Source organism: Alosa pseudoharengus, unplaced genomic scaffold (genome assembly GCF_046254945.1).
Source record: "Alosa pseudoharengus isolate Yale_2024_CS ecotype anadromous, Long Island Sound unplaced genomic scaffold, YU_APseudo_1.1 YU_APseudo_1.1_scf_11, whole genome shotgun sequence".
Taxonomy (NCBI): domain Eukaryota; kingdom Metazoa; phylum Chordata; class Actinopteri; order Clupeiformes; family Clupeidae; genus Alosa; species Alosa pseudoharengus.
In genome coordinates this window covers 11334825-11347107 of record NW_027468576.1, presented here as the reverse complement: position 1 = coordinate 11347107, position 12283 = coordinate 11334825, and the positions used below count along the sequence as shown (strand labels likewise).

Genomic DNA, 12283 nt, shown 5'->3' with positions numbered 1-12283 from the left:
CTCTACAGGGCAGGCTAGGGACAGGAAAAAATGCTAATTTCATGGGGGGGATATGTGTTACTATTGACATGGCAGTATTTTTTTGTCTCCACAAACTTCAAACACCCATTTCCCCAACGTAGATTATTTAGATGAGCAAATGTTGGGTAGATAAATATAGGCAAAGAGTATAGATATCTATATTTTCTATAGTCTATATTTTGCCTGTTAAGCACAGTAGGCTAGCTGTAGGCTTGTGTTAATATCAGAATCCATCAGCGAGGAGCCTAGCCTACATGTGAACGGTTGTAATGTAATCATTCCTGTGCTACATACAACATTAATATAATTGGTTCATTTTGATCTGAACGACTAAGCAGTAAGCAGTAAGCACTGCAGTTCCCCTTTAAGATATGTGCCTATAATTATTTTACGACAACACTTTGAAATTGCCGTAAAGCAACCGGATTGCCTGAACATAGATAAAAGAAAAAAGTGACGATTACACCGAACTGAGATCTATCAGAATCAGAACACGGCCCGAAAGTGCGGATTTTGCATCTCAGCAGCCGCATCTTGACAGTTACAGGGCTCCGTTGTTTTTGACATTTGATGACTATACATTTGTACATGAATCCCTAGTCACTTGGCGTGCGTGTGTTTGTGTGTGCTTGTGTGTGAGACAGATAACAGATTGCTAGTTAGCGTTAGCTAGCTATTGAGTCAAAACGATAGCTAGACCAGTGGCAAAGCTAGCTAGCGTTTGGCAGTCATTGCAATGATGGCCTCCGATAGCGGTAGCAACATGGATAGAGAGATGATTCTGGCTGACTTTCAGGTGGGTTCTTTTTTGTAACCATTACCAGTGACATAGTTAAACAAACTGTAATCTTTGTCACAAGTCTTACGGGAGATATGTTTAGCTCTGTGAATGTCAACAATGATGTAGCGCAAGCTCCCTGGCTGTCTAACAAAATTGCTAACGTTAATGCACAGTAATGACGGCAATACGTTTGAGAGCTTGGTAGTTGGCTAACAGCATCTCAACTAATGCCACTTGCTGTATAACTAAACAAACATTACTGTTTGCTCATTCTAAAGGCAGAAAAGGAAAGAGTATTGCGATAGGTTTAGACACATTAAGTGGCATGTTGTGGTATAAATAATTATTTGTTAAATAAGTCCCCAAGTCCCAGGTCAGCTAATGTTAACTACCAGCTAATGCTTCTTACATGGGTAATGTTTGTTAGCACGCTAGAACTAGCCAGCAGCTTAGCCAATTATTCAGTTCATAGAATAGGGAAATCATGCTAACCTTACCCTTAACAGTATGGTTGTTGAATAATTAATTTACCTGACTAGTCATACACAGAAACAGACATACGGCTGTTCTTTAATTATATAACTATTGTGAAGGTCTATGTCTAGAACCAATGGCTACGGGAATTTAGCTGCTAACGTTATCCAAATGTGATTTATTGAGGTAAGAGAATGACAGGACAGTTTAGTGTTCGTAGCTAAGGTTGCTTAGTTAGCCTATGTTAGCGGACAGTTATGTCCGTCATATTTTTGTACATCGTAGGTTTTCAAATTATTACATTTACAGTGACGTTAGGTCAGTTTAACAGGTAACTATTCTTATATCATCTGAGCCTATAATTATTGTATGTCCCACTCTAGGTTGCAACTGTCAACATACTGATAGCTAGCTTGTTTTAGCGTTCATCAAGGCTCAAATCAAGCTAGCTGCCTATGGGATGTGGAAAAACAAGGCCAAAACCCTAAGTACTGTGACACTTCGTCAAATGGAAAACAACTCGTCTGTGTCTGCGGCGAACGGTTAAACAGTTAATAGCATATTACGAGTAAATTATGTTTTCATGTTCTTAAGAGGCAGAGTGGAGGCTTGATCTTTTCCCATTTTATATGCATAAAGATGTAAACACATAATTTAGGTAGACTATTGGTGATATAACTGGTTACTGTAGGTGGGCCAAGTTTTGGAAAGACGATGCACTGAATGTGTGCATATTTTATATCAACTGGTCTTTTACATAAATTTAATTTGCCATAACTCAACACCATAGATGTGCAGGATCAGGGTTCCTTATGATGTGTGTTTATTCATTTGTTACAGGCTTGCACTGGTATTGACAACATTGCAGAAGCAATTACTCTGTTAGAGCTGAACAACTGGGATTTGGTGGTAAGTTTTGCTTACTCCTTTTGGAAAAAAAGTAATCCGTACTGAGAGACTCTTCTAAAATAAACATATCGTATTTACACAGGGCACAAACAAAAATAATTTTCCAAAATCTATTTTGAAGTTAATCTGGATTAGCAGTGATAGGAGGATCTTAGATTGACACTTGACACTGACAAGTTTAACCAATCCAGTCAGTCAACTCCTTAGATTTTACTGTGATATATTTAAAGCATCAACTGGTGGCTGTTCTTTTGGTGAGGTCGGCCAAAAGTTTTAGAGTTGATTATTAAGCAGTTTGGCAGGTGAATCTCTCTAGCTCGTTGTTTCTTTTGAAGATACAACACGCTCCTTGTCAAACATTATAGTTCCTCCTAAAAAGTAAATAATGATGGCTGTATTATTAAGCAAGAGGAGTGGGCCATTTCCCTCAGTTCAGAATGCAAAAGTCAAATTGTGATTAAACAAGCCCAATGGTAGATGCTGCCACCTTTTAAGGGTACATTTACATTTTTACATTTATTAATTTAGCAGACGCTTTTATTCAAAGCAACTTATTCTGTCAAGTATATTACAAGAGCCATTGTCCCCAGAGCCTCTCGGGGTTAAGTGCCTTGCTCAAGGGCACAATGGTGGAATCCGGGTATTGAACCCACAACTTTTCAGGCTACTGCATCCCAGCTCCTTAGCCACTATGCCACCACCGCACCGCTACCATTGTGCCTAAAACTAAAGTGAATCATCTCAGAAGAGAAAAGGAATTGGACTTTTTAAAGTATTGTTTGAAAGATGTCCACTTATTTGACTGTTTTTATTTTTTGAAGTTTAATTACAGTAGAAGAGGCCTCTTGATTGTGTCATAGAGAGCTGTCACAGAGCTGCTATATGGGCAAAAATGGTTTTGCTCAGTCTGTGTTTTGAACCACTCACAGATGGCACACTCACTAAAGCGGTTGGTGTTTGGGTGGTACGTTCTGTGGTATTTTAGGGCTGAAATGCATTGTTACAGAGGCTGAGTTGGTGGTGGTATATATTGTAGTCACCACTATATTTGGCTGCCGACTGTAACGCTCAAGTTTGGCATCTAAAGTAAGTCATTAACATATTATGTGATGTATTGAACGATGCATATTTAAATATGCAGTTGATCATGGATGAATGTGGGGCTGGATATGGGTGCATTGGTCTTGTAATTTCTCACAGTCAGGAACCCTTTATCCTACAGTTTACAGAAACTCGTGTTATACCCAATGGCAAAATTAGTGGATTATCAAAGTGGAATCCACTCAAGTGGCATTTAGTGGCCTGAGCTATGCATTCAAAAGTGCAGATATGCTTCAGATTTCTAAGATAGTATCTTGATTGAAAGATGGCCTGTGTATAAAGTTCCTTACTTTATAGTTTATTTATTAGGGATTTATCGATATCTAAAATAACAATTTGGCCGATAACCGATGCCAATACTGATATCTTTTTCTTTGTTTGTTTACTTCATTTTTGCTGTTAATTGTACCCTTTAGTAGAGTGGAAAGAAAAATATTCATTAATAACTGAACCATTTTCAGGTCTTTCAGGCCTTGATAGCACAACATTTACCTAGTGTAGAATGGATGCAGCATAACAGACAAACATCAGCTACTGCCATCTGTAAATGTCATATAAATTTGCCAATAGCTGATATCAGTCAACAAGACCGATATTGGCCGATATATCGGTGCATCCCTGTTATTATTATTTTTTTTTGTGTACCATGACTAAACTTGCCTGAGTATTAGGCCTGTGCTGTAGACTGACACTGTAGACCACATTTTCAAGGCCTCTCAGTAAATACCTCACCAGGTTCAGTTTCAGATTGCCTTCATTGTGAGTGCCATTGACTGTCAGGTGTACACTGCTCACAAAGCCTGAAATTCTGGAAAGTTGTAGTACCACCTGCACAGTCAATGGCTGTTCACTGTATGACACAGGCATGTGTACTCATGTAGAAAAACAAAAATGGCAAAAACAAAAAGTGTTATATCAACCAACTTCTGTTTGTCACTAATTAACTTTAGCATGTTGCTACGCATTATTTGGAATGAGACATAATTTAATTGTAACTTGACACAAAGGTATTTATTTATCTATCTATTTTGCATTGCTATCAGCAGGCCCTTGCAGCTAAAAGCATGCAGTTTTGGGCCAAGCTGTGGTGTGATGCTGGCCAGAATTGAAACCAAGGGCCTTACTGTGATTTCAATATTGAAGGGACAGGGACAGATTTAGTGAGTGAGTCAAATCCATCTGTCACATTGTCCTGTATGGCCATGTACAAAAAGTGTTATATCAACCAACTTCTGTTTGTCACTAATTAACTTTAGCATGTTGCTACGCATTATTTGGAATGAGACATAATTTAATTGTAACTTGACACAAAGGTATTTATTTATCTATCTTTTTTGCATTGCTATCAGCAGGCCATTGCAGCTAAAAGCATGCCGTTTTGGGCCAAGCTGTGGTGTGATGCTGGCCAGAATTGAAACAAGGGCGTTACTGTGATTTCAATATTGAAGGGACAGGGACAGATTTAGTGAGTGAGTCAAATCCATCCTGTCACATTGTCCTGTATGGCCATGTATAGTTTTTGTAAGCTACCAGTACGTCTCAGTAAGTCATCATTCCTAACCAGACACTGGTTTAAGCCCAGTTTGACACAGTACCAGAGAAGTTTAAATGTTGGCAGATGCCTCCTGGAGATTGATTTCAGGTTGATTCTAAACGGTTCTCACCAAGCTTATTGTTTTTTGCCTAAATGGTCAGCAACATGAGAGGCTAACTCCTCCTCCAGTTTTAATACGTTATATAAAACAAATAAAACATATTTCATAATAGTAAGTGATGGTAAACAGGCCATCTTTCTGCTTGCAATGGAAGCATAATGGCCTGTTCCTAGATTGGCAATTTGGTGCTGAGAGTGACTGGTAGCCTGGTACCTAGCTAGCGATGCCTCCGAATGGAGTAGGCTACTTAAATAATCAAATCAGATGCATATCGTAGCTATGCTTCATAAGTATGCTTCTGAATAAAAGAATGGCTTGGAAACAAACAACTTGGATTCTACAAAGCCAAAGTAAGGTCATTCCACTTTACTTCTATGCTCTTAGCCCTAGTTCCACATTAGTTTTATGATGAGTGTATAAGCTTGTATAGAGCCCTGTGCTTCACTTAACGCTTTAAGGAGCTTTAAGTGAGACAGTGACTAGAAAACTCGTCCTTAGGCTATATCCAATGCCAACTCTACTGCCAGAAGACAAAAGAGTCAGAGTCAATAAAATGAGCCCTTCAACGAAATTGACAAGCAGCAGTAGGTAGGCTAAGCATGCTAAATTCGACATCCAAACAGTATTCTAACGTTAGCTATTTTGTTAAATGCACATGCAGAGGAGGTGCAGCAGGCTACGAGAGAGAGCGGGGCGGGGTAAGGAAAGGCTGCGTGCGTAAAAAGCGCAGCTCAATGGCAATGCAAGGATTTGATCTTATATTTAATTTAAATGAATTTAAATTAAACATAGAATATTAATCTGTGGCGGCCGATTTTGATTTCGTGTCGCCCCGCCACAGATTAGTCAGTGTATGGGAAACACTGCTTACACTCGGTCACATCTGCCCACATGTCCTAAAGTTTCATTTGGCTTACTCAACAAAATGCCTGCCAGTGGCCAATCAAAATTCATTAGCCAAAACAATTTTGTGCCAATATCTAGTGATGTGAAAGGCAATTAAAATAGACATGCTGCCTCACTACATTGTTCAGATGTATGCTTAAAGGACCAGTATGTAGGAAATAATAGCAAATAAATTGTAACCATTCCAAAAATGATCACCATATGTCATCAGAGAGTAAGGAAACACGATGAATTGAAGTAATGGCTTATTTGACAACATTACTATAACCTGTAAAACCCGTGAAAAAAAAAAGAGTTACGGGGCGGAATCTCTTGGAATTTTCGTTTATGTTTTGAATGATTAATTCTAGAATAGCGTATTAATAATGGGATGGCGCTTTTTTTTTTTTTACTGTTTCCGTAATGTGTAGCTGGGTCATGGTTGGAGAAACGTTAAAGCAGCTGCAGGTCAACTAACGTTAGCTAAGTCTGCATAACATCTGGCAACCCAGAAGAGGCTCGCGTCTGGTAGTCTTGAGAACATTCACCAGTGTTTTGATTTTGGCCTACAGAACATTCGGTAACAATCCTACAAATCGCTCCTTTAATTCCGTTAACAAGGGGCGCTAGAACATCTCAAGACATGCTTGTGTCAATGCTTTGTGATGTAAAGGTTCAAGGTTTACTACATTTGACGTGATGAATCTCTGCCATAGCCTTTGCATGCACATCGAATTTTGTGCTCCTCTGTCCATAGGGGGCGTTTCAACTGACACATTTTAATAGATGCTTGGACCACTATGATCACATTTTACATTTACAGGCACATAGGCACACAGGCACGCACACACAGGCAAACGACACACGACACACACAGTCACACATGCTACATGCACACAGGAGAAGACACAAAGATCCTATAACAGTTCACTTCAAATATATGTTTTGCATGTAGTGTGAGGTCCTTTAATGTCTACAGTGTGTGTGCATCAGTGAAGCTCCCTGACAGATTTTTCACTTAGATAAATGTATGATAAATGTATTTATTGTCTATTACAAATGTTATATGTTAATGTGAGTGCAACCAGGGTTACCAAATCAAATTCCTTGTAAGGATTGTCTTGAGCTTAGTGAAGGAAGACGTTTCTGATTCAGATTACAAGGGTTAGAGAGTGATTGGAGCAATTATTGCAGAATCTTTATATTACAGTCCCTGAATTGTGTGTGGCATTGCATTGTTTAACTTGTCGTGGTATGTCAGTGCATTAACAAGGGTTGTGCTGAATGGCTAGCCTTTCATCTGTCTGATAGGATGTAGGTCATCTTTCCGTGCCACACAGGCTAGTGAAATGAATGTAAATCTGCATTGTTGTGATCTTTCATTGCCAGTTAAAATGACCTCCAATAGATCGGATATACTTTGTGTTGTTTCTGGTATGGTACCTTGCAATCAGAGGGGCAACATAATTAATTTCTGTGTAAAACGTCCAAAGTGTGCTAGGACCTACAAGTGAGCACACAGGGTAGTTAGTCACTTGCACGCACGCACGCGCGGACATACTCACATGTATGCACATATAAGCATGACATGCATTAGGGTGTCACCAATGGATCCTTTCTCAGTTGTTGCAGACGTGTCTTATGGAAGCAGTGGACACAAGTTTGTACACACAAGAATATAGTCACACACACACACACACACTCACACACATATCTTAACTTCAGCATTGCTTTGGGACAGTTGGCATTTTCCAAAATGACCATCACTATTTTTCTCTGTAATGCATGTTATTAGGGCTGGGACAACGCGTCGACGTAATCGATGACGTCGACGCAAAAAATACGTCGACGCAAAATATGCGCGTCGATTCGTCAAGTGTGCTGCTTAATATTTCAAATTTTACACCTTCAGTGTTTTACATACGTTGACTAATCTGTGGCTGGGCGCCACAAAATCAAAACCGGCCAGCACACATAGATGTTCTATGTTGTACTATTTAAATTAAAGATAAGATAAAATAATTTCATTGAGCTGCACTTTTTGATCACGCAGCCTTTCCTCGCCCCGCCCGCTCTCTCTCGTAACGAGCCCGCTGCTCCTCCTCTGCATGTGCATTTAACCAGAGGCCGTTTACGAGACATTCTCTGATTTAACAAAATATTCACGATTGTTGAAGGATTGTTGCATTTAACAATTTACAATTAAAAAGAAGCACTGCATACACACTGGGATAAATTGCTATTAAATCCGCTTAGCATTGTGACCATGCTGCGCAAATTTGTTCAAAACTGCTGCATTAAAGTGAAAGTAAACTCTGCTAAGGTCTTATCACAACATAGTACATTGAGGAGACTAAACTAAGTTAAGTTACAGTATGCAATCAATCAGTATCTCAAAGCTAACGTTAGAATACTGTTTGGATGTCCAGTTTGCATGCTTACTTACAGCTGCTTGTATTTCGTTACTCATGCAGGGCTCATTTTATAATTGACTCTGAATGTTTGCAAAATCCCGATGTAAATGGAAAGGTGTTTTCCAAGACTCAAAAGTGCTTGTCCCAAGGAGAAGTACGAACCGTTATTTGAACTAACTACGTAATGAATTGCATCCACACATCAGCAGCCTTTTAACTGTGTTATGTTAATTGCAAGGATTCCCTCACGAACGTCTTAAAATGACAGGCACTCAATTAGACATACACTAGCCTACTGAACTTTATTGAATGCTACCTCTGACTAAGAATGCATTACTTTGCACTTGTATAGTCTTTTATTTTGGAATCTTAAGAGCAATAAACATATATTGCAATGTTAAAGAATTCATGTTTAATTAATTCAGATATGTAAATAAACATGTATAAGTTGCTATTAGTCAATTAATGAGGAGATAATCGAATCATAATCGAATCGGACTGAAAAAATGAATCGTTAGATTAATCGATGCATCGAAAAAATAATCGCTAGATTAATCGTTTAAAAAATAATCGTTTATCCCAGCCCTACATGTTATTTATAATTATTGTGTTCCTCTGACATCTAACATTAAAATAAAAGTTAATGTTTAGAATGTTATAATGGTTTTTAATTTAAGCAATACTTGTTAGATCTTTACTGTGCCAACCCAAGCTGCAAGCAGATATCGGCCTATGCAAAATGATGGCTTGCAGACTGTTTTTTGTAAGTAAGAACAAATCAGTCACGGTATATTTATGGCAATGTCAAGCAAGGGCCAAGTATATTAAGCCATAGCCTAAATTTGGAAAGTAGTACTTGTCAAACAGAATTTTTTTTTTGTAATGTCTGTCATGATGGATTTGCTCGTCAATATCTTAATCAAAAACTTGTTTGAACTTGTTAACACTCAAACTTTTATGTATCGTTTACATCTCGTCAGGGCTGACTGTGTCATAACTATTTTGATATTCGTGTTTCTTTTTGTTTTTTATTGCAAAATTTCATCTGGATTCCTGATGCTTTACGGTTCTGCCAGTGCAAGCTTTTCAGTTACCTGTGACTAAAAGAAACTGAAAGCTGACATGGCTCTACTGCGCAAACCAGCACATACTGTAGTGCAAACCAGTTTTAGTAGTCTATTTTTTATGCTTCATACTTAAATTGCTTAGTTGTGTTGATTATGGTCAAAGAAGTATATATCAGGTATCTTGCCAAAAGTGTCCATGCATGGCCAGTAAGCCATAAGCACTCATTTCACTGGAGATCATCTGGAAGTAGCACCAGGCCTATCCACTACTTTAATTTACATGTAAGATAGGGAAAAAATATTCTCACACCATCTTTATATTGATCCATTTTAGCTAAATAAAATAAAATCACGGAAATATACAGTGTGAGTTATAAATGACTTATAAGTCATGGTACATATTCCGAGTGTTGATGGGAAAGTAAGTAACAGCTTCACTGCTCACTGCGTCACTTGCATCCTTAGAGCCACTTATTACATATCATGCAAAGCAGTGCACAGTAGGCCTACTGTTATCTGGTGGCTTCATCTTTGTCTTCTTCATCTTTATCTTTGTCGTCTAGGATTTTTCTTCATTTAAGGGAACATGACCCACATAATGTAGAATGTTTGTTCAAAATGTCACATAGATAAAGGTCTTAATCCTTAAAGGACACTGGAGCTATGTACTTTCAATTTTTGTGCAATTTGTACTTTTGGAGTCATTAATTAAAAAACAATAAAAATGCACTCCTGTACTTACCATGACACATTGTGACATAATTGGGCAATCAAGCTAGCTTGCACCCGTGTTCTGTTGAGGGCGGCAGCTACTTCAAAAGCACCTTTTAGCGTTGCGGAGACCGGTGCCAATGTGAGTGCGGTGCTTTCCACATTCGATTACTTAGACCCCATTATTGTCAATACAGTCCCGCACACCAGCGAGGGTGACAGCAGAGTTGGACGCTGGTTTGTGGGGTTGTATTGATAATAATGGGGTCTAAGTAATCGAATGTCAAAATCGAAGTGCGCCACACTCCCCACACTTACCCTTTTTCTCTCCACATTCTCTCTTTTGCTCTTTTCCCCCGTCTCTCCCTCTTTATTTTCTTTCATTTTCAAATGAATCTCTCTTATCTGTGTTTCACACTCTCTATTTCCATAGATTCTTCTCTCTATTCGCCTTTTCTCCTCTCTGACACTCTGACCCCCTCTGATCCTCATTTTTTAAGGCGCAGTAAGGGATTTCGCAGGAAGTCGCGTTTGTTTGTGTTTGTGTATATTAAAAGTGTTATATTTTAACCGAGGACCAAACAAAACGCACCAGAGGGGCAGCTCACCCCTACCCTCAGTATTCCCAGAGGGGCAGCTCACCCCTACCTTCAGTAGTCCCAGAGAAATTCCACGCAGGGTTTCGGGGTTTTTTGGGAGCAGGCTGCCCCCACTTAGTTTGTTTCCAGTTTTCAGAGAGTGGGCTGCCTACAGAAACCATGTTTTTACAGTGTAATCACGGAATGGGCAGCTAGCAGTTCTGAGGAGGTGATTGCTAAATGCGGCAAAAAGTGTTATGGGCTTGAAATCGTATAAAATCCTTGACTGCGTCTTTGAATTACACCTATTAGCACTTATTCATACTAACTCAAGGTTTCACATGCTCTAGCTAATATTCTCAGTCATACCCACTTATTATACTCTCATACTCACACTCTCATTTATTCATACTCACTTACTCAATCATTATCATTCTCAATCCCAAGCATACTGACTTACTTTTAGTATACTCACTCAATTCATGCTCATTCATTCCTACTTATACGAATTCATATATTGATGAATATATTTTAAGTTTAGTTTTTAAGATTAGTGTGTGCTTCACCTCACTGTGTGCTGAGTGTGTTTCACTAATTCACAGATTGGGATAAATGCAGAGACTAAATTTCCATCACGGGATCAAAACAGTATATAAACTTATACTTATATTGCGTTCCAAGTGCAGGATGTGTAAAAAGCTTGTTTTGCACCCAGTTCTCCCATTTTCTCCTACAGAGAGTAGTTCTTCCTCTTCACTAGAGAGGGAGAGGGAGACGATGAACTAAATTTAGTTTTGAGCTGTTGTCTTGCTGGCAGGCATTCAAAGCAAGCAAGCCCCGCATATATATGCACTGCTCTGCTCAGGCAGGCACACCTGCAAATGTCATGACTTGCTGTTCTTCTGCAGTGCTGGGAGCCTGTTCGAGCGCCATCAACAAAAGGGTCCCTGTGTGTGTAGAAGGGATGGGGGAAGTGGGTGAAGAGTGCAAAATGCAGACGTCAGCCTATCTTATACCAGCCCCCCCCCCCATCCGTAGTTACAGAGGCCCCCACCCCTGCACCTGGGCAAATTTCAATCCATCTGTGCGCTTAGCAGAAGAATCAGTGCCAGTGTATTTACCTCAACCTTCATCTGCTTCCAGAAGATAACATTTTCCCAGTGGTGCGTGGTGCTCCACAAACCCAAGTGGGAATTTCAAGTGGGAAATGAGCTGGAGTTTTCGACATGGGCACACAACAAAATCTCTTTTGGGCGTGCTCTTTAAAAGCGGAATCAGCACAATAGAACCTCTAGACTCTTCCCTTTATTCTGACATGTGTAGAGCAAACAGGTTCAGGTTAGGCAGGGGGTTCCAGAGGATTGGCTTTGAATAATGACACCAGCATGCATCATAACCTGACAATTACATGACGGGCAGTGTCATTTCAGGGCTGCTATAAAACTGTCCTAGTGGAATAACAAGGCTAATCTCAGTCCTTGATTGATCTCTCAATGGCATCCTTAAATAATTATGGCATGGCTTATTTTTATTTATGTAATTATGGTACCAAATAATTAAAAACTTCCAAATATTCAAACTTTTTGGAACAGTCTTTATTTCCTAGTGTAATGTTGAACGGGATTAGAGAAGGTTGTGTGCCAGTAACGATCTCTAAGACGAGCCTTTGTTTCTGTTCAAAAGTGTG

At 39.3% G+C, this 12283-nt stretch overlaps 1 protein-coding gene across 1 annotated transcript in view; it reads left to right on the top strand.

Moving 5' to 3' along the window:
- Positions 1 to 451: 451 nt before the first annotated feature.
- Positions 452 to 12283, top strand: part of faf1 (Fas (TNFRSF6) associated factor 1) — a gene marked incomplete in the record, with an annotated part of 81242 nt that continues 69410 nt past the window's right edge. Inside the window, 2 exon segments of the mRNA XM_076278006.1 lie at positions 452 to 817; positions 2117 to 2185. Coding sequence (XP_076134121.1) covers positions 758 to 817; positions 2117 to 2185 — 129 coding nt within the window.